At 34.5% G+C, this 23,529-nt stretch overlaps 1 protein-coding gene and 1 pseudogene across 2 annotated transcripts; both read right to left on the reverse strand.

Moving 5' to 3' along the window:
- Nucleotides 1–9,982: 9,982 nt before the first annotated feature.
- On the reverse strand, nt 9,983–13,537 carry LOC107613314 (26S proteasome regulatory subunit 6A homolog). Its single transcript, XM_016315261.3, has 10 exons — nt 13,197–13,537; nt 12,998–13,114; nt 12,770–12,877; nt 12,416–12,607; nt 12,148–12,339; nt 11,811–11,929; nt 11,620–11,707; nt 11,035–11,154; nt 10,550–10,690; nt 9,983–10,365 (listed from the first exon to the last, which is right to left on the reverse strand). The coding sequence occupies exons 1-10, from the start codon at nt 13,311–13,313 to the stop codon at nt 10,288–10,290; spliced, it is 1,272 nt and encodes a 423-aa protein (XP_016170747.1). The 5' UTR covers nt 13,314–13,537; the 3' UTR covers nt 9,983–10,287.
- Nucleotides 13,538–15,923: 2,386 nt separating this feature from the next.
- On the reverse strand, nt 15,924–18,679 carry LOC107614165 (uncharacterized; annotated as a pseudogene). Its single transcript, XR_015895663.1, has 11 exons — nt 18,551–18,679; nt 18,307–18,444; nt 18,151–18,217; nt 17,881–17,957; nt 17,674–17,795; nt 17,480–17,596; nt 17,280–17,395; nt 17,076–17,167; nt 16,936–17,001; nt 16,340–16,834; nt 15,924–16,247 (listed from the first exon to the last, which is right to left on the reverse strand). The product of XR_015895663.1 is annotated as an uncharacterized LOC107614165 (transcript).
- Nucleotides 18,680–23,529: the final 4,850 nt, after the last annotated feature.

Raw genomic sequence — 23,529 nt, forward strand, 5'->3', positions numbered from 1 at the left:
ATTTCCACCAATTACCTCCACACAATCCAAATCCATATTCTCCTTATGCACACCCTTGTGACCATTATGAATGAGCACCCGTTGAACCACCACCACTCCAACATCATTACCACCACAACCCTCTTGGACCACCACTTCCCATATATGAGAACTTCCAATCACATGATGAATTCTCCTTCCCACCACAACCCTCCATGGAAGAATACCCATATCCATTGATCCAAGAGCAACATGATCCTAATTATATTAGCCAAGTGAAACAAGAACCAAGGGATCATCTCAAGGAAGCAATGAACCGGCTTCAAGCAATCATACTTCAAAAGGAGCAAGAGGAAGCCCAAAAAAAGCATGAAGCTATCATGGCTAACTTGCCAAAATTAAAGCCAACTTGGACTTATGGGATTCATTCCACAAACAAAGCATCTCCACGGATGAATGTGGAAAATCAACCGAAGAGCGGAGTATGAAGGAAATTTTAGAATCTCAATTTGAGAACAAGGAGATGGATTATGTCTTGCAACAAGTGGAGGAGGTAGAGATCCCTGAAGACGAAGAAATAGTTGAAGATTTAGGGGAGGTTGAGCAAGAGGTAAGTTCCATCATTGAAGACAACTCTACACCAAGTGACATTGGTGATCTTGCTGAAGCTTCTTCCATTGGATGTGAAACCAAAGTTGAGGAGGAATGTGCACAACCCCCAATACATTTTTTGATCAATGAAGAAGAGTTGGAAGAAGTTAACAAACAAGTAGAAAATGAAGAAAGTTGTCAAGAAGTGGAAGTTATCAAGGAGGACTCAAAAGGAGTGAAGCTTGCATTTCCTAGGCCATTGGATATCTTCCTTGCTAAGTCACCATCCATATTACAAATTGAGTGGGTAATCATCTCATCCTTTAATTTCCTTGGCCCATATCAATATGCTTTGTTAGAAACGAATGATCGACTTAGAGCTCTTTATGGGTTAGAAAGTAAGAAAGAGTTGGATATTGGTTGGCAACGAGAATCAAGGTGCATAGTAGATGGAAGCTCAAATTTTGGGGTCTGATGGTGGAGTGAAGCTCAATTCAATGGATTTAGGATGAGGATTAGGAGTTCGAAGGAGAATTCAAGAATTTTATCACCCGAATAGAAGTATGAAGATCAAGAAGAAAGGGTGTTAACAAACAAGGTATGGGACCCCGGAATACACATCAACAATCATCAATCTTGGGGTCTTATTACTTGCTTGAGATTTATTGGAAGCATGGTATGCATAATTTAGGATCCCGAAGGCTATTGGAAATACAAACATTGGTGGGGATTCAAGGAAGAATTCAAGTATAAGCCACCATAGCAAGGGCATCCCCAATTGTCCAACTTAAGGACTTTAAACAAAAGTGCTAGGTGGAGACACTCCACCATGGTATGATCTTTCTTGTTTATATTTTCTTTAATTTTGTTTTCATCTCTTTGATTAGATATGTTTGATTAGATATGGTACGAATCTTTTGAGTTTGATTAGGTATGTTTGAATGATGGTTTTTTCATGAAGTTTTCATCTATGTTAGTTTGTTTAATTTGGAAATGTTGGTTGTTACCATGCAATTTTAAGAATTATTGTAGTATTTTGCTTGCATAGATGCCAAAAATGTGCCATAATTGCTTTGCCTTAATTTCTGAAAAAAAGGGACTATCACGCATACGCGTGACCGACACGTGCGCGTCGAGGCCTAAATTTTGGTGATGCAAACACCATGCTTAGATTGTGCGAGCAACACGGCCTGGATAGAGAGTTGTGCCAGGACCGTGCTGGTGGGTGCGAGGCGCACAAGCTCCCCCACGCCTACGCGTAACCCATGCGTACGCGTGGTCCTACAATCCTGGATTGTGAATTTTTTGTGCTGGGGCTGTGCGAACCACATGGTCCAAATAGTGAGTTGTGCTGGGACCGTGCGAGGGGCACGATACACCCTCACGCGTATGCATGACTGACGCGTACGCGTCGGGTTCTTTTTTCTGCATCTCACGCGCACGCGTGACGGACCCGTACGCGTCACCTTCCTTTCCCTGTTTGTCGCATGCATGCGTGACCACGCGTACGCGTCGTTTTCGCAACTTCAGCTACTGGTACGCTGCCCTGTTTCTTCACCTCTACTCTACTCTTGTTTCTGTCTTTCTTGCTTCTTCCTCTCCCTTCCTTCCTTTCTTTTTCTTATTTTCTTCTTTTCACCCCATTCTTTCTCTTCCCTTTCTCTCTTCTCTTTTCACATTTCTCATCTTTTATTACTTACATTTTTTTCTATTTCTTCTCCCCCCTCCTTTCAAGGTTTTACTTCTCAACTTCTCTTCTTTCTACTTTTCTTTTGATTATAATATTTTATCACATTTGTTCTTATTAATTGCATTTAGTCTTGCTATTCGTAGTAGTTCTTCTTCTTTATTTTCTAAACTTGTTATTTTTTCATTGGTGTTGGATTTTCACTCTCAAATTTTGTGAATTTAATAGATTGTCTTGGTGCCTTTTACTTTGTTTTGTCTTGTTTATGCTATGATTGTTGCCTTTTATTTTGAGTGTGATATATACTAGGTTTTATCAATTTGCTTGTTGATTCGTACTATGCACACCAAGTGCTTGTGAAAAAAAAAAAAAAAACCAATGAGCCTTTGCTTCAATTTTTGTTTTATGCTTCCAACTCTTTGCTTCTTTTTCATAAGACTTGCATTCCTTGTGCATTCTAACCTTGCTATTCTTATAACATCATGCATGAATTAGTGATTTAACTCCATATTATTCTTTTTGTGCTTCATTGCTTTGGAGTAGTTTGAGTTAATACTTCTCTCATGTCTTCACCATTCTTGCATGTGTTCGTCTTTATTGATTTTAATGCTTGAGTTGCTCTTTTCTTGGCCTATACTTATGTGCTTTCTTGACTCATGCATCGGGTGCTAGTGATATGCCTCAATGCTTTAGTCGATTTCTCACTTATATGTTGTAGCTACCATGTACTTGAGAAACCTTATTCTTATTTGGCATTCTTTCTCACTTGCACTTTATTAATTTCATATCTCTCTCTTAGCTTAATGTTTCTCCCTTTTCCTCCTTTTCAAGAAGCTCACCAAGAGAGGACTGGAGCAAGCTCTTAGGAAGGTAGCTAACCGGCAATTCCAACATCATCAACATCACCACAAGCACCTCGGCCATCTATCCACCTTTCTTCTCGGATTCTTAGTAAAAATATATTACTTCATACTATCGGGTCGTTAAGGAGTGTTGCTAGACGCCAACCTTGATTAGTAAATTTAGTATGACTAATTTACTACCCGCTTAATATTGAACCTATGGGTCACACTGTAACGACCCAATTTCTGGTACGTCATGATCATACTAGAAACTGAGCGCTACCAACTTGTCTCCCTAATTATTATCTATTATTTATTATATGAGCCTGATTCGTTGTTAAAAGCATAGTTAGTTAGTGAGGTACTTTTTTTTTTTTGAAAACGTTTGAATTAATAAACAAAATCATTTATAATCAATTCACAAATAATAACAGATAAAACAATTATAAACAACCACACATAAATACATCACAAGTAGTTGACAACATTCGGTGACTCAGCCTTTATTAGAGTATAGACTGTTAGTTAGAACACCCCTAGATATAGCTAGATAATAACTATATACATATATATACATACAACATCCCAGGTCCTGACCTGTTCAAGAGGTCCCTAAGCTAGCACCCAGGCTAGTCTAGACTCTATACTCACCTAGTCCCTCTAAACTACTAAAGCGAGGAAAAGTACGTTCTAAGTCTTCGAAAACTCAAGTCAGGTGGAACGTCATCAACGAACTACGGAAGGGTACCCATGCTTCCATCTGAAGGGGGAAGGGAGAGAGAAGGGGTAAGAACTGGGGAGTTCTTAGTAGGGTCGGGGTTATTAGTTAAGTTCATTAATTCCGTGTTATTTAGCAGATAAATAGCAGAATACCGAGAAGCAGTAGACAGAAGAAACAGATAAATAGAGAAAATAGAAAGCAAAACACAAACAAAATAATACAAGAAAACAAAACACAGACACAGAGAATAGAATGAAAACAAAGAAAGCATACATTCAAACAACAATCATAACAGAGGAAATGCGCAACCAAGTATGATGCATGTCTGTCCTATACAGGCCATGAGCTCACGTGTCGGTTTACACCCTGCAGCCCGACATTACCTAGGAACTAGTCCTAGATATGGCTTATTTTCTGTAGGTGAACTTCGGCCTACAGAAATAGCACTCCCGTAAGTGAACTTCGGCTTACAGGAATAGTCTAAACACAACACAACAACTTTCTGTAGGTGAACTTCGGCCTACAGAAATAACACCTCTGTAAGTGAACTTCGGCTTACAGGAATAATATAAACACAACACAACAACTTTCTGTAGGTGAACTTCGGCCTACAGAAATAGCACCTCTGTAAGTGAACTTCGACTTACAGAAATGGCACCTCTGTAAGTGAACTTTGGCTTACAGAGATGGCACCCCTGTAAGTAAACTTCGGCTTACAGGTATCACAACTCTCTGTAGGTGAACTTCGGCCTACAGGAGCAACACCCTGAGATACACAATTGATATTCGCTGCAGGTGAACTTCGGCCTACAGGAATAACAACTCACTGTAGGTGAACTTGGGCCCACAGGACCTCTAGGGCCAATGGAAAAGCATCAGATAAACATACAATAGGATGTCATGCCACAAGGGTTAACTCTTTATTTTTACACTCTTTTCCTCTATTCTCTTTGTTATATTACTTTTTTCTCATTATCATCATTCATTATCATTCTCATTATTCATCATCACTTTCACATTCTTATGCAGTACTTCTTTCTTTCTCTGTTCAATCATACTATACAAACTTTACAGCTTTTACTTTTACAACATCTTAACTCAAACCATTTCTTTTTATCAGACTACTGTTTTCTATGTATCCCTTTATTCTACTCTAGTTACTCTTTTCTCTGTATCTCTTTACTTTTCTCTGGTTACTGTGTTCTCTGTTACTCTGCTCTGATTTCTCTGTTTAACGTATGTATTTAAAGCTTATGTAAATTTCGCTATGAATAGTTAACATGTCCCAAGTATAGGTTCATTAAGTCTATACTGAAACAGTTTAACTTTTCATATAATACCTAACCCTAGTCGCAACTCAAGGACTAACTATGTTGCCCTAGTTCGTTCACTAATTTCTGTCTGTTTTTCTGTCATTATTACTTTACAGACTTTTCCTTGATTTTTATCTCTTCTTTAACTTTTTGTCTTTCCTTTATCTTTACCTCACTAATATGTTTTTACCACTCCCTAAGTGTTTTATGAAGGTAATTATGAGATTCTGCGCTTAAGTTGTCTTTCTAAAGCTTTTACAGAAAACTGCCTTTTCTGCATTATTTTATTAATATATTTTGAAAATTACCCCACTTTTACTTTTAACCTTTAAAATTTATTTTTTACACCGGTAACTTCTAATATTTCTACTTTAACCACCCTAACTTTTAGAAACTACCAAATAACCCCTTAAACACCAAAATAATTACAACCTTGCCCTTTTTAAGATCTAAAAAATGTTCTTCAATGTTCTTCATCACACTCAAAGTGTTCTTCGTGTTCTTCGTATATTCTTCAAATTCTTTCTCTATTTTTACCCGTTTTTCAGTCTTTTCAGCAACCGATTTTTACCATAATTCAAGATAAATTCCCAGCCACTAAAACCCCATCTTTTCTACATGATTTTAACAAAAATTGAACCCCAATTTAGGGCCTAGGATTTCGTTTTTCTGGCAGCCATGAAGAACATAAGTTCAAAGTTGAATATCATCAAATTTCATCAAATTTTTACCAAAATTTCAACAAGAATCACTCATATAAACCATCAATTTCAAGCACAGACAAACCATATCATAATCACACAACTCAAACACAATCAATCAAGATTTATTTTGTCAAATCCTACCTTGATTTGCTGCTACAAATCTGGTTACTCTTTGAAGTGTTCTTAAAGCACTTTTTCCTCCTAAAACACATTAAGAACAACTTTAAAACTCTAAACCATCAACTAAACGAACTTCAGCAGCATCTTAGGAAGGTTATCCTCACCTTAAACGTGCAGGAAATCAAAGATCTTTGGCCCACAAGTCAAGCTAAGCAAGAGATCTAAGGAAGAACATCAAGAAAACACATGTTTAAGCATGTTTTCCTTGAAAACCGAATTGAAAGGGGAAAGGAACAGCCATCTCATCTTATTTCCATCCTTGATAAATTACATGGTTATGTAGAGGAAGAAGAGAGGATCATTTTGGTGAAATCGGAGTTTTGATTTGAGTTTTAGTTCAGAAGAAATCAAGCTTTGAAGATTAAGTGTTCATGAAAGTTTCTCTCTTTTCTCTCGTTATTTTAGGCCAAAATGATGAAATGAGATAGCCTTGGAGGTCTTGGGGGTGTAAGGTGAGTTGTGATTGGTTGGCTTGGAGGTGGATTAAAATAATATTAAAATATCTCAGGTGTATAACTACTAAAACTAGATGTATCGGAACACTCGTAAAAACATCTCTAAAAATTATTTTCTAAGCTACTAGCATAAATGACACTAGTAAAATATTTATTATGAGAATAGAATATATATGATGAGGCCTTAGCATTGCTAAAGTCATCAGAGAGTGCTGGTGCTAAGCTGCACCAGTAAACCGTAAACCTGGTTAAACCGATTTTCTATTTTTAACTAAAACAGACCAGGTAACCTTATAATATCATTCAAGCATTTTCTAATACTAATATAATGATAATATTATACTATTATCTCTCTCCTCTCATGAATCGAGTCCGGTTCGTCAAACAGAGACTATTTATGAAAATCAGAATCAAATCTGCCAACCGATACGGTTCAAAAACTAGGTTCTTCGTGACCGCGTTATCGAGCTTGCCTCGGAAAAGGTTCTAGCTTAAGGATGACATAATGACAATGAGGATTGAGATGCTTGATGATATAGAAGAGGTGTTCCCTTTACTAATCTTTCGGAGAAATCTGTGTCTTCAGAAAAGATCTCGCATACTCGAAAATCAAGGTTGTTACACACACTAACGAGTGTTCTAATCCTTGCTGTAGAATTATTTAATTATTATTTTGATTTGATCAAATAAATAATTATATTAATTCAAATGGAATATTATTATATTCTTTGCTAGTACCACGAATATAATAATAGTATGATAATTGAGAATATTAAATGAGATTTGAGAATAATTAGTTATTCTATTTCTAAATTTGAATTATAAATTTGGATGAAATCCTAACTGATTCTGTTTCAAATTGAATTATGATATGATTCATAAATTTGAAAGATTCAAGTTTAAAATAATAAGATATGATTCAAATTTGAATTGAGATTCAAATTTAAAATCAGTAACAAATCTCATACTATATATATGTATGACAAGAGTAGAGGAAAGAGATGAGAATAAAACACAAAAATTTTATTCTTTTACCTCTACACACATAAACGTATATGAGCCTAATTCTTGGAGAAGAATTTTATGGCGTGCAAAGAGTTGTAAGAGGGTTCTCAATTTAGATCAAATATCCATTGGTCAAAGAGTTGACAGCAAATGTTAGTCTCGGTCTGGATACGCGTAGTGCTTTCATACCATCGTAGGAGAAAGTAATTTTTACTAGCATACACAGGTATTTAGATCTGATTTATATATTGTTTATTTGAATAAAATTTAAGCACAAAATAGATCTTTAGGATTACTTTCTTTTCTTCCGCTGCTTGTTATGAACACATAGTACTCCTTCACGCGGATCTGGAAGTGGGTCGGATCCGGTGGCGCAAATTAGGAGAAGCGGCCTTAATCTGGACTATTGATCTAGCATACAAAAGGGGCAGTCCAGATTGGATCTAGAAAATAATGAAGAGGGAGATGAAGGCAACAGACATGTTGAGGTGCGTGACGGCTCTGATGGCAATGGGGTTTGGTTTGTTGAACTTAAAACAGAGAGACGAACACAATGGTGTGATCAGTGGTGAAAGAAGACTCCGAAATGATAGGCAACAAGGGTGAAAATGTTGTAGGTGGAGATGAAAGTGGTGGTGGATTCAGCAGAACCTTCAGTGGTGCGTGCCGACACATCCAGTAGCAGCGGAGGGTGGAGTTTTCCTCCTTCCACTCTAAACAACATGGCCAAGAGGATGGTATGATCTATGATGGATGAAAACATCAGAAACAGGTTCAAAATGCGACTAGAAGAAGTACGGCTATTAGAGGTAGACATTGAGTTTCTAGTGGTGCATGGAGGCGTGTGTGACAACGATATAATATATAAGTAATAGATAATTCAGCACATGGTAGTAAAATACAAATGTCAAAGAATTTATTCGTATTCCTGGGATCGTTTGTGTTATATAAGTAAGAGAAAGCACTATAGAAGAAAAACTGTGTATTCAAACTGCATAAGAACGATATAATATATAAAAGTATTTATAAGTATTAAAAGAATTTAAATAATGAAAATAAAATATTTTATCATAAATATTTAAATATGTTAAATAATTTTAATAAATATAATTAATTTTAATATATTTTTTTAAACTCAATTAACAATATAAGCTTTAAATTTATTTAAAATAACAAAATAAAAAAATTATAAAAATTGATGAAACAGACACAGATAAAAATTGTCAGAATGGAATGTAGACGAAACTACCAAAAAAAAAGTGCAGATAGATTTATTAAAAAGAAGTGCAGATAGAACTCCCGGAAGAAAGCTCAGGTGAAACAATCAGAAGAAAATTCAAATGGAACTGTCGGAAGGAAGTATAGACGGAATAATAGATGAACACAATCGGAAGAAAGTTCAGATGGAACTGTCGGAAGCAATGGGGTTGGATTTGTTGAACTTAAAACGGAGAGACGAACACAATGGTGTATTTTATATCGATAGTTGACATTGATAGTTAATTTTAGTATATATGTAACATATTTGTTTATTTATTTATAAAATTATTTTTTTTAACATTTATTTTATTTTAAAAATTTAGGATTTAATGTTAAAATTTAACTTAAAAATATTACTTTAAAAAATTGTTTAATACTGTTGAAATATAGGTGATTTCTTAACTAAATTCGTTTTTATATTAAACTATTATTATTATTATTATTATTATTATTGTAGTTGGACTTCTTTCCAACCAAATTAGTTTGAAAGTCCTTCCTTTTCTACATGATCATTCACACTTTTGATACTGGTCATTTTGACGAAAAAATATTAATCCCTAAATTATGTATCGTTCAATTGTCTAACACTCTAACTATTTCTAATAAAAAATTTTATTATTAACGAAACCTCCAAAAAAAACTTCTAATAATATTATAATAAAACTTCTAATTTTTTTATATAAAAAATGTAAACAATTATCTTTTTCAAAAACTTTTATTAAAGTATTTTTTATGATCTTTTAAAACGTGCTCTAAAAGGGCATGTTCAATATTTCAATTAACATATGTTCCCCTTTTTTTTATTCAAAGATAGTAAAATTCAAACTCGCAATTTTTAAATAAGTATGAAAAGACTATGTCATTTGAGTTATAACTCATACTGTTCGTTGGCTAACATATGTTCCTTTAATAAGAAAAACAAATCTATAATATATAAAATAAGTGTAATGTGTCGAAAGAATAATTAATATCTTCAAACCCCAAAACACATTCTATAAAACGAAAGAGGGGAAATCTCACATTGTACCTTTTCATACAGTATGAGCTACATTACGTAGTTAGTTTGTAAAAGGAAGAGAGATAGGATCATGAAATATTACAAGTAATTGGGAGTGAAAATTGTGTGAACAATTGTTATGACCCTTTACAAGTCCCAACTTTTATGCAATGATTTCATGCTGGCTTTGCGTCTGTAGATTATAAACTACTTAGAGTGCTCCTAGTCTTGACCTAACCAAAACTAACTAAATTAATTGTACAAGTAAACAAAGGTTAGGTTATTATGTTCAGATTTTGTTCTCAGCCACATACACCAAACATAAACCAGTCTCACGACAATAATTAATGATCGTACAGAACCTGGCAGCCTTGTAACGTGAATAATTTACCAAATAGCAAGCAGATGAAATGTTTATCCTTACATGCAGGAATCTGAGCAAGCTATATGTTACATAACATGAACCGAGAAAAAAACAGACAATAGCAAAAGTATTGACTTTCCATTGCCTTGAGTACCTCTCAGATTTCTGCACTTGACACCTCAATCCAGCTTAAGCATAATAATTTAAGCTGGCTTTCTTCTTTGCTTGAACCTGAATGATACCTTCGTTAAAGTCCTCATGGTTCACCTGCAGTTGTACAAAATGCAGATTTATATTTATATTTCAAATTATAACTTGGGCTTTTGCATTGAATCAAACCAAAAAATTACAAACATCATTGCTAAAACAACAATCTAGGGCTAGCTAAAAACTGTTGCATAAGTAGTCAAAGAAAGCGTAGTCATGATGTGATTTTTCAAGTTATGCATACCTCAGTTGCATCCCGTCGAAGGGCCAACATGCCAGCCTCAACACAGACAGCTTTAAGTTGTGCTCCATTGAAATCATCTGTAGACCTAGCTAATTCTTCAAAGTTGACATCTGGGTGAACATTCATCTTTCGAGAATGGATCTATCATGTTAACGTGTGTTAGAAATAAGGGAGTATTTTATAATATCTCTATCATATCTTAATATATCAAACAATGTCTCATACGATTAGTTTTGGCATTAGTGATTGTACATGGTTCTTTCCTTATCTACGAATAGGGTTTCACTAATATTATTATAAATAGAGGCTATTTGCCCTCTCTTGTGTGACACCATAACATAATCATCAGTGTTTTCATATTATTCACTGTATTTCTATTTTCTCTTCTTCCTTACCTACCTAAAACCCACAATCTCAGCATCAGCAGTAAGTCAGGGTAAAAAGAAAACAAGATAAAGACAGCATGTAGCTTAAAGATACCTAACCTGCAGAATTCGGGCTCTTGCTTCTTCAGTTGGGTGTGGGAACTCAATTTTTCGGTCCAATCTACCAGAACGCATAAGAGCAGGATCAAGAATATCTGCACGGTTTGTTGCTGCAATGACCTGCATTGACGAGAATAAATGAATATGTCATTTCAAATGCCTAAGTCCTAACTCCTAACTGAACAAAAAATGAAATATATTTGAAATGTTACCCTTCAGAGAGTATTGTGCCAACTTCTAAGTAACCGCTATTTCAGTTGTTAGTTGTTAGTTGTTAGTTGTTACACTTCAAAATTATAAATAAGTAATGTGGCTAACAACCCCAGAAGGGTTTTAAGGAGATATATTAGAAGGGATTCAGAAAGCTTTTATGGAAAATAAAATATACAACATTTAAGTTTCCAATGCATTCGTAACAAAAAAAATTTAAAAACTTCTACTATCGGTAACCTTAACCTTTTGGGTACATATTAGCTAAACCCTTAAAGTATTCTTACCCAAAGACAGCGAACATCTTTCGAGATTTCTGTTTATCACATCAATCAGAAAAAAGAAGACAATAGACAACAATAATAGAAGAGATACCTTAATCCGGTCATCACTACTAAAACCATCCAGCTGATTCAGCAACTCTAACATTGTTCGTTGTACCTCCCTGTCTCCACTTACTTCACTGCATTTGGCCACCCAGTACACCATAAGCTCATAACATTGCTGAACCATTATAATTGAAACAGGAACTACATACACTGAATTAAATCCCTGCCTACTCATACCTATCAAAACGCTTGGTTCCAATTGCATCAATTTCATCTATGAATATAATGCATGGAGACTTCTCTTTTGCAAGCTGAAAGGCATCACGGACAAGTTTTGCTCCATCTCCTATGAACATCTATAAAATTGTAACTAAAATCATTCTTCCAATCCACCCAAGAAGATGAAAATAGAAACAGAAGGAAGTAATGCAGTTGTACAGGAAGTATAAGAATAACTAATATCATCTAATAACAACAATCAATACAAAATTGTAATATTCATTTATAAAAAGAAGGGAAAAAAAAGGGTAATAAACAGCCAAATTATCAAGCATAGTAAAAGGAAGAATCATACTTGCACAAGTTGTGGACCTGCCAACTTCAGGAAAGTGGCATTTGTTTGTGCTGCACAAGCACGGGCCATCAAAGTTTTCCCAGTTCCTGGAGGTCCATATAAGAGAACTCCCTTTGGTGGACGAACTCCCAATTTCTGGAACCGCTCCTTGTGGGTCATTGGCAAAACAATGGCTTCAACTAGTTCTTGGATCTGTAGCCAAAGACCAAGTTATTTAACAGAGGGATCCTTTGAAGGCTCCGATAAATTGTTAGTAACTAAAGCTTACCTGCTTCTCCAATCCACCAATGTCATTGTAGTCCTCTGTTGGCTTTTCATCAACTTCCATAGCCTTAACTCGAGAATCATACTCAGAAGGCAGGGTATCCAAAATTAAGTAACTATCTTTGTTAACACCAACCAGATCACCAGGTTTTAGCTTTTCAGGGTCAACAAGACCAACAACAGGTAGAAAGATAGTCTGTAGTGAGAATAAAACATAACTGAATAAGAGTTACACCAAAGGCTTTCCATATAAATAAAAATCAGTCTCATCGATATTTGAACACCAGAAGCAGATGGAAATCTTTATATAGAAACATAACTTGCTCTCTAAAAGAAGTGAAATTATAAGGTTTTTAACCTGTCGAGTAGACGTCTTTAGCACAACACATTTTCCTTTCCTTTGGGAGTCAAGATCAATATTGGCACCATCTTCTTCTGCCTCATCTTCTGGGTTCATTTCAAGTATCTGGAAAGTAAAAAAAAAAAAAAAAACAATAGAAAATCAAGTCAGAAAAGTGTAGAGTGTGTGGAACATTATAGTTACAAATGTTTGCAACGAAATTGAAGGTGAGAATAGTTGAGAAACCTCGACAATGTTGCCAACGAGGTAGGGCAACTGTTTATTGAGCTTAATCTTCTCCTGGTTTTCTTTGATCTTCTCCTTGTAAGATTCCAATTCGAGATTCGTCCTCTGCAGCTCTTCCTGCAGGATTGATTTGAATTGAATGAAACCCTAGGGTGCGTAGCGCTAAGATGAATGAATGATTGAAGGGGAAATAAAAAACCTTGAGAATGCGAATTTCATTGTCGAGAAGACGAGAAGCTCTGACGATGTCATCGGTGGTCATGTTGGCCAGCTGATCATCTTCCAAGTTGGTATCCTCTACCATGGCGCTCGCCATCCCTATCAACCAAGAATGCTACTATGCTCTCACAATTCAGGATCCCTTGTTCAAGAGGTAAGCTCAATTTTCAATTCCTCAGCCACAGTTTTTCACTTTACTCCTCCAATCTCTTGCTCGCTCCATTTTTTATGGGTCAACTCTCTCGTTACCAAAGACGATCACTGGGCCGAATCGTAATCTTTTCAAAATGAAAAATCAGCCCAGGTCCACAAAAAGAAAAATCTAAAATTAGCCCTTTGAGGTTGCCTCAAATAGAGAAGGTATAGGATGTTACTGTCCAAAAACAAAAAGGTAAAGGATGTTAATTTCCATAGGATCTAGTTAGCATATCTTCTAACTAATTTGGATTAGTCTAATGATTAGTTTATTTAAATAAATATCGAGAGTTTAAATTCCGTCATGTGCATGACAAACTCTTAAAATAGAATTTGAATCCATGGTAAATTAGTATTTGGACTGCCAAACTAAGAGGTACCATAAAAAATAAAAAAGTTAACACATGCTCTAAAGTAGGGTTGGCAATTCATACCCTACCTGCGGGTACCCAACCCGGTCCAACCCGTTCGGGTAGGGTAGGCTATCCGACCCACTGCGAATAGGGTAGGGTACGGTTCGGGTATGCCTGCAGGTAGGATAGGGTACGGGTTTAGGGTGTACCCTACCCTACCCTACCTGCACCTTATAAGTAACACATATTTTATTAAAAAGTAAGTATATGGTGAAGAAAGTGAGAGTTAAACCCACAACTTCCCTTATGTAATGACTTACAATAAGTGAACAACCACTAATCTAGTTAGTTAATTTAGTAATTCAGAATATTAGTTTTTTATTTTTTATGTTATTAATATGTATAAAATTTGAAATGATTGAATTTTATATTTACTTTAAAAAAAATTGATATTTCTGCGGGTAGAGTAGGGGTAGGGTAGGGTTTAGAACTTTAGGGTGCGGGTAGGGTTAGAGTTGAGAGATTCTCAACCCGCAGGTAGGGTTAGGGTAGAGTCCAAACCCTACCCTACCCTACCCATTGTCAGCCGTACTCTAAAGGCACAAATTAGAGTTACTAATTAAAAAGGTTTTATAAGAAAAGATAAAAAAAAAAAAAAAAGAAATTACAGTTACTAACATGTGCTCGAATTTTAATTAATTTTGTTTTTTTTAAAGAGAAATTATCCAAATTAGTCCCCAAAGATTTTAAAAGTGGATATTTTAGTCCTCAAGAAAAATTAATACATAGATTAATCCCTAGGTTTTACTCCGGCAGATAAATCAGTCTTCAATTCATTTTTTGATAGAGTAATTACCCAAATCAGTCTCCAAAGATTTTAAAAACAGACATTTTAGTCCCAAAAAAAATTAATGTACAAATCAATTTCCAACGTTTCTCTCCATTAGACAAAACAGTCCTCCGTCCAAATATAAAATAAAATAAAATCAAATAATAATAATTATTATTATTAATTACATAATAATATTGTACTATAATTTTTTATATTTTTTGGACAAAAATAATAATAAATTTATTCATTAAATTCTTATATATATATATATATATATATATATATATATAGTCACTCAATAATAATAATAATAATAATAATAATAATAATAATAATAATAATAATAATAATAATAATAATAATAATAATAATAATAATAATAATAATAATAATAATAAATAAAATTATTAGAGATTATTTTACAAGAAATTCAAGGTTAAAATCATTTGATATTTTTGTATTTAATATAATCAAAAGATGTCCTATTTTAAAAAATATGTTTGTATTAAAAGAAACATGTATTTAAAATAAATCTAAATTAAAATATTTTTTTAATACATATTTTTTAATACAAACATGTTTTTTTTAGATAGGACATCTTTTGATTATATTAAATACAAAAATATCAAATAGTTTTAACCTTGAATTTCTTGTAGAATAATCTCTAATAATTTTATTGATTATTATTATTATTATTATTATTATTATTATTATTATTATTATTATTATTATTATTATTATTATTATTATTATTATTATTGAGTGACTATATATATATAAGAATCTAATGAATAAATTTATCATTATTTTTGTTCAAAAAATTATAATACAATATTATTGTGCAATTAATAATTATTATTATTTTATTTTATTTTTATTTTTGGACGGAAGACTGTTATATCTAACGAAGAGAAACGTCGGGGATTGATTTGTACATTAATTTTTTTTGGAGACTAAAATATCGGTTTTTTAAATTCTTGGGAACTGATGTGGGTAATTACTCTATCAGAAAATAAACGGGGACTGATTTGTCTGTCGGAGTAAAACCTTGAAAATTGATCTGTGTATTAATTTTTCTTGAGAACTAAAATGTCCGTTTTTAAAATTTTTGGAACTGATTTGATAATTACCCTTCTTTTAAAATGAATGTTTTCTCCTCACATTTATTAAAGTTTGACTTCAATTTTCAAACACTTCACTCATCTCTGTGATGGCTTCCAATAAAATCATCATCTGCTTTGAATATTTTATTTTACTTTCAAATGTATTTTCTTATTGAGATTTTGGTGTTTTTTATATGATTTTAGATGTTCTAATAATATAGGTCTTAAAAAGAATGCAAAAAAATCAGTTGATATTAGTTATAAATAGTTGGTTCCTTTTTAGGAATAACATTGATTTTTTTTTTTTTACTAAAGGATTCCAACATTGAACTTAATCAACAAACAAAATGATATATAAAGTCACAAGAGATGGTTATTACTCTAATTACAATTCAAATTAATTAAAACTTCCAATATATGCCGAATAGGTGCAAGATGCCTGCGACGACGGCCCAGAATAGGATCTCAGCAAATATTACATAAAGCAGAATCCCAACTTTGGTTGAATGCCACACTTTGATGAACACATGCTTTTGGATCCAATATACCTGTCTCCACAAAAACCAATCAAACACAGAGACATAGTGCCACATAACATAGTATCTATTCATAATTGAATTCAAACAAGAAAGAACAATACCAGTGTATTATGAGGGTGATCATAATACCATCCATTGATGAATCCTGCAAAGATGCCCTCAGCTGCCATAACGTACACAAACATGGCATTCATGCCAGTCCATTTCAAAGGCATGAACCATAGTTTCAAGCCCCAAATATCAACCAGCAATGCAATAATAATCCATTGTACAAGATAATAGCTATCACTATCATGATACAATGGCAATTAGAACTTCCATAATATATAATAATACCATTGTATAGAATGCTGAAAATGCTAATGCTGCTGCTCCAGATGTTACACAAACATAGCTTAGTGTATACAATTGCTTATTCAGAGGAATGGCTACAGTGCACGAAGAAGTAACATCTGAGTGGTTACAATACATAGTAAAGATATTCCAGTTGAACACTTGGTTTTTTAGAGTTCACCATGAGTGAAGTGAAGAATAAGTCCTGAAGTAAGAAGGGATAAACCCAAGAGAATCCAGTGCTTCAGTCTTGAAAGATGATCCTATGTTAAAAATTACACAACTGAAAGATTAAGCACAAGTTGAAGAGATGTGAAAAATCAAAGATTATTAGATAATTGCTTTGATTCAAAGGCTTCATCACCTGCATGTGTATGAGTACATGTCCAAAATGCAATCCAATGATTGTGGACAGAATAGCTGATATTAGCTGCAATCGCATATCATAATTATATTACATGTCATCAAAACTCAAACTATGTAAAGACATTTTTAATTACAGACCTTAGAATTCCTTCTGGCTCAAAAGGAGCATAACACCATGAGGGAGCGTTTTTCCTAAATGGCCCTTCGAAAGGTGATTTCTCGGTGCAAGCCTGAGGAAAAGGCAGTAAGTCATTGAAAGTTTGAAACTCTCATTTGCAAAGTTTGTTTTCAAATTTGTAGTAGAAACAAGTGTCTGGTTTAAAAATTAGAGTTGCAACACACTTGTGATCTCTTCCAAGCTGGATGCTTATACATGTGGTTGATTCTAAGCACCTCTCTGTCTATGTATCCCGCAGCATTACAAGGGGATCTAATTTCCCTCGGACTCCACATTTCACCTAAATTTGAAATAGCAAGTGAGCAAAAACAATTAATAAAGATTGGAGCATCATAGAATCAGAGGCATGCAATTGGAAGCTTACAGTAAAAGTTGTTCCATTATATATGCTATCTGGATTATGGACAGTGAAACTCCAATCTGGAACATAATTTCCATAAGTAAAGCCAAATAAATGGTAAGTATACATGCAGCCACCACCCTGAAATTTTAATAAATAAAATGTTCAAAAGCATTTCATATTGGTAATCGACCATAACCATAATGTCAAAGACTAACCAATGCCAATAGTATGATTTGAATATTGAAAATTGGGTGGGTGCCAGTTCTGGATCTCTAGGTTGTGCACTTTTTGAAAATATCTCCACCATTGCTACAACCAAATATGCTAGCGCAATTCTCTAACAGAAGTATTAACTATACTTAATTGTATTATCTATATTATATAGTATGCTCTATGAAAAGCAGAAAAATTATTACACTCACCTGAAGAATGCCACACCACCTCATTCATTTCATGTCAACTCCATATGTTAGTTTGTCGGGAGCATGTGAGAAACCACCTTCATCATAGAGGTTCATCATCAAAATAAACCATTAAGATGTGTCTTATCAAGAGAGGAATTGCTCATATGAAATTTAGATTCATTAATTACAGCACAAGTCAACAAAATAACTTTCACATTGTCAATATTGATGAGTGAAGCTTATGAAATTTTTCAATCATGTTTTTATCAGACATAGACAAAAGGAGACCCCAGAATATGAGTTTGATTGTTCTAACTATGACCTTTTTCACAGCTACAAGTTTATTTGGTATTCTCTGAACATAAAAAAAATGAAGCATTGACAATTAAAGGAGGCATAGATGTAAAGTACAAGAGTCCTTGTTAGCCATCAGATTTGTCTAACCTTGAGGGCAAGTGGAATGGCCATGCCAACAATGAACAAAAAGAAAGGCATGACAAAATCGGCAAGATTGCAACCATTCCATGGCGCGTGACCAATCATCGGCCATTGTCCTCCAGCATCATCAACTAACACCATTAACTGCATCACTTATTAATTACGGAAACATTAATGAGCTAATCAAATCGTACTTCTCTATTGTGAACTTAGCTAATTAACGGAGAGAGAGAAGAAACAAGTTAGTTACCGCAACAGTGAGACCTCGGAAGATGTCTAGCGACGCAACGCGCTTTGTCTTTGGCGGTTTTTTGTCGGAATCATCAGACGGTACTGCTTCCGAAACATTGAGTCTATGGTTGCCTTTGATTTCCGCCATTATAGAGTAGCTGAGATTCTTGTATAACTCCAACTACACTGAAATAATTGAACTCCCAGGTAATAGAGTAAAGCCTGAATGAATGATTGGTTTTATTATTTGATTATAATAAGATTATTGTGAGTTGCTTATTCGCTTGGAATATCTATCCTGATCTTTGTGAATAGAGAAAAGTCCATGTCAGTCCAAGCCACTTTGTACTTATGTTTGTTCTTGTCCTATCTAAATAATAGATAATTCAGCATATGGCAGTAAAATACAAATGTCAAAGAATTTATTCGTATTCCTTGGATCGTTTTCGTTATATAAGAGAGAGCACTGCAGAAAAAAAAATTGTCTATTCAAACTGCAAAAGAATGATATAATATATAAAAATATTTATAAGTATTAAGAAAATTTAAATAATAAAAATAAAATATTTTATAATAAATATTTAAATATCTATAATATATTTTTAATTTTACAACCAAAATGTGTTATATGTTATTTTTTTTTTTATTGTAATTGGAATTAAATTTTTCTTTCTAAAATTAAGGAATTCTTCTCTCTTTTTTATTAATTTTACAACTAAAATGTGTCACATGTCATTCCCTCATTATAATTGAAATGAAATCTTTTCCTCCAAAATTAAAGAATTCTTTCTTCATCCCTACTAATTTTACAACCAAAATATGTCACATGTCACTCTTTCATTACAATTGAAATCAAATCTTTTCTTTCAAAATTAAAGAGTTCTCCCCTCATACATCTTTCTTTCTCTATCTTTCTCATTCCTTCAACCACTTTATCTATTTTTTTTTAAAGTAGAAAAAGCTCAACACAATAAGGTGGAACAAAAGAAAAGAAACAAAAACTCATAACGCTAAAAATAACAACCATTAGCCATCTCCGGCATTGCCATCAACAACCACAGGGTTCACCACCAATCCACTCATCATAACTTGTAAAGGACCTGTTAATAATATCCACCACACTTGAAACTTGAATTTTTAAGATTCTATTGTTTCTTTCTAGCCAAATTGTCCAGATAACCGCAAAAAAACCAACCAACCACTGCTTCCGTTCCATCTTTCTCGCTGATACATCCGTCCAACTTTCATAGTGTTGCTTGAGCGTACCTGGAATAGTCTATATCCTTCCAAGAGCGAACAACCAAGCACACCACACCTACCAAGTGAGCTCACAACCAATGAACAAGTGAAAAGCAGTTTCAATAGATTTTTGACATAAAACACACATGTTATCATTTTGGCCAATAACACCTAATCTACATAGTCCTTCCCTTGTATTCACCATACCAACCAGTGCAAACCAAGTAAACAACTCAACCCTTGGTGGGACGAATCCTCTCCAAATAGTACTAGTGAAGCTATAGCTTGTGATATCCGCCGGAAGTACCTCTGCCTGCAATACCTGCACAAAGGAGTTAGTAGAATAAACACCTTTTTCTTTTTTATCAGATTTCCAGATCACTTTGTCCTCTCTCTCAGTTGTCAGTTTCATTGATTGCAGAATCGCATGAAGCTGGTTTACTAGTTCCAGCTCCCATTGAAATAACTCTCGTCGCCACTGGAAATTCCAAATCCACTTTAACCCATCCCAGAACTCACAATCCCCTATGACAGATCCTTGAAGATTTGAGACCAAGAAAAGTCTTGAAAAAGTAACTTTCAGAACACAACAAGGTAACCAGCTATCCTCCTAGAAGCGAATTATCCTGCCATCCCCTAGCTCCATAGCCAAACCTCTTATCATCTTCACTCTCACTTGTGATTCCCTGATTTGTAATTGACAAATATCCTTCCAAAGACCCCCTCTTGTAGGTACAAGCTGATCACAAATCATCTCAGAATGATTCATGTTATTACAGGAACATGTATTTTAGCCACTATGGATGCTACTTTGAGTTGTATGCAATTCTGTTAATTTCAGGTAGCATTTTGGACGAATCTGACAAGAGTTGGAGTCAATGACAGAGAAAGGAGGACTTGCTGCCACCTCCAAGCCGAACTTGATCATCACCAAGTTTGGCGTGGGCATAAAGAGTTCCAAGAAACAACCACTACCTCTTCCACGCCAAACTTGAACTTTCTCAAGTTCGGCGCCAGCATCAACTCCCCCAAGCAACGTGTGCGAGAAGCCAGCTTGAAGGATGCCAAGGAAATTTGATTCGGCCTCCTCCACGCTGAACTTGAGGATCTCCAAGTTCAGCGCCAGCTTGAAGAAACTCCAAAGGGGAATGCGCGCATCAATCCATGTCGAACTTGGATTTTCCCAAGTTCGGCGTCAACCCTTCTAACTCAAGTGGTCCTCAATTAGCTCCAAAGGCCGCACAAAATGATTAAATTAATTTTGATTTAAACTTTTATTAGTTTTAGAATTAGGAAAAGATATTATTTAGTTTTCAGGAAATATATTTTACATTAATTAGGATTAGATATAAAAGGGAAAAGAATTAGCCCTTCGGGCTCTTCTCTCTCTTCTACCTCATTCCGCAATTTACAGTTTTTACGAATTCTAATTTTTATCTCTGAACCATGAGCAACTAAACCTCCACTGTTAAGGTTAGGAGCTTTGTCTATTGTATGGATTGATACTATTATTTTTCTATTTTAATTCATGTACTGATTTATATTTCAAGAATTGTTTTCGTTCTTTATCTTATGAATTTGGGTGGAATGGAAGTATGACCTTGTTCTAATTGAGCTCTTGTATAACTTGGAAAAGCTCTTTACTTGAACAACTGCTTGAAAACAATTTCTCTTAAACTTCTAATTATCTGGACTTAACAGGATACGTGATATATAATCCTCTTATATTTGGGTAATTAGGATTTTGTGGCATATAAATTAGAATTAAGCTTCACCCTCTAATTGGAATTAAGTGACCAAAGAATTGACGGTTAATGAGAGTTAGAGGAGACTAAAAAGGTCTAAGGAATTAGGGTTTAGTCATATATAGTTTGCCATGAAGTAAATCTTGCATGATTAAAATAGTTAGTAAGAAAAGTCAATCTGGAAAACAGATAACTCTGAAGCCTTAACTGTTTCTCCATATATTATTCACAACTTGTTTACTGTTTACTTTCTGATATTCTGAATCTACTGTTAATGCTTTTGAACTCTCTAAACATCATTTTCTGTTAGTCTAACTAAGCCAACCACTCAATTATTGTTGTTTGATCCATCAATCCTCATGGGATCGACCCTCACTCATCGGAGGTATTACTTGGTACGACCCAGTGCACTTGTCGGTCAGTTTGTGGGTTATAAATTCCGCACCACCTAGACATGACAAGCCCAAAAACAATTAAGGAAGTCCAACGGTTAACAGGGAGACTTACTGCCTTATCTATATTCTTACCATACTTGGCATCTAAATCTTCTTGCTTTTTCCAAACCTTGAAAAAGAAAAGCAATTTTACTTGGACTGAAGAATGTGAAAAAGATTTTTCAAATATAAAAGATATTCTTGCAAAACCCCCAATTTTACAAAAACCTATTCCAGGGAAGAACTTTATCTTTACTTATCAATTACTGACTGGGTTGTAAGTTCTGTTATTGTTACAGAAAGAGGAAAGGAACAATGATCGATCTATTTCATAAGCAAATCATTACAGAATACCAAACTTTGCTATCCGAAGATAGAAAAGCTAGCTCTTGCTTTGGTATTCTTGGCCAGGCGACTCCGACCATATTTTCAGAGCCACATTGTCAATGTTAGAACTAACCAACCACTTCGGCAAGTCCTCCATAAACCTGAATTAGTTAGCCGACTTATCAAATGGTCAGTTGAACTCTCCGAATTTGATATCAGATACCAAAGTAGAGGGTTGATCAAATCACAATACTTAGCAGATTTCGTTGCCGAATTTACATTTCCATCTCTGGAGGAACACTCAATGGAATGGACCCTTTATGTGGACGGAGCATCCAATCCTCAAGGATGTGGTGCTGGAGTCCTACTTGAAGATGTTAACGGATTCATCTTTAAACATTCTTTACATATTTCTTTTAAAGAAAGCAATAACCAAACAGAGTACGAAGCTCTAATTGCGGGTCTAAGGTTCGCAACAGATCTACATGTCTCGAAACTCAAGGTATATTACGACTCTTTATTGGTCGTGCAGCAGGTAAATGATCTTTTTCAAGTCAAAGATCCTTTATTAGCAAAATATTTAACTATTGTCAAATTACTCATTTCAAAATTTACAATATTTGAAATTCACCACATACCTAGAGAGCACAATCACCGAGCCAACATATTATCAAAGCTCGCAAGCATACAATCACATACATCTTCCCTTTATCAATCTACTTTATTTAAACTAAGTATCGAGATAACTGATGTTTTAAGTGTCATTCAGGAAGAGGATTGGCAAAAGCCTTATATAGAATACCTCAAGAGTGGAAACATTCCACAAAGTATCGATAATGTTTGAAAATTCCGACGTCAAGCGTCTTTTTTCACTATTTTCAACAACCTTCTGTATAGACGAGGTTATTCTCGTCCATTTTTAAAATGCCTCTCCAGGTCAGAAGCTGACCTCGCTATAGCAGAAGCACATGAAGGTATCTGTGGCACTCACGTTGGAGCTCGAAGCCCATCCTCTAAAATAATTAATGTCAGATTCTTCTGGCCGAGTTTACAGCAAGATTGCAAAGATAAAGTCAAAGCCTGCCCTAATTGCCAAAAGCACTTTCCAATCATACACATCCCAGCCGAGGAGTTGCATTACTTTGAAGTAAGTTGGTATTTTAATCAATGGGAGTTTGATATACTCGGTCTTTTCCCATTAGCACCGGGACAGTAAAGTTTTTAATAGTTGCCATTGATTAATTTTTAAAATG

This window comes from Arachis ipaensis, chromosome B8 (genome assembly GCF_059453495.1).
Source record: "Arachis ipaensis isolate K30076 ecotype BB chromosome B8, ASM5945349v1, whole genome shotgun sequence".
NCBI classification, from domain to species: Eukaryota; Viridiplantae; Streptophyta; class Magnoliopsida; order Fabales; family Fabaceae; genus Arachis; species Arachis ipaensis.

Coding starts and splice junctions, on each gene's coding strand:
- LOC107613314 (XM_016315261.3), bottom strand. CDS start 13,313: ATGGCGAGCGCCATGGTAGAGGATACCAACTTGGAAGATGATCAGCTG. Junction 11,155..11,619: donor GTAGTGATGACCGGATTAAG/GTATCTCTTCTA, acceptor TCGTCAATGCAG/GTCATTGCAGCAACAAACCG. Junction 10,366..10,549: donor TTCGACGGGATGCAACTGAG/GTATGCATAACT, acceptor GTACAACTGCAG/GTGAACCATGAGGACTTTAA.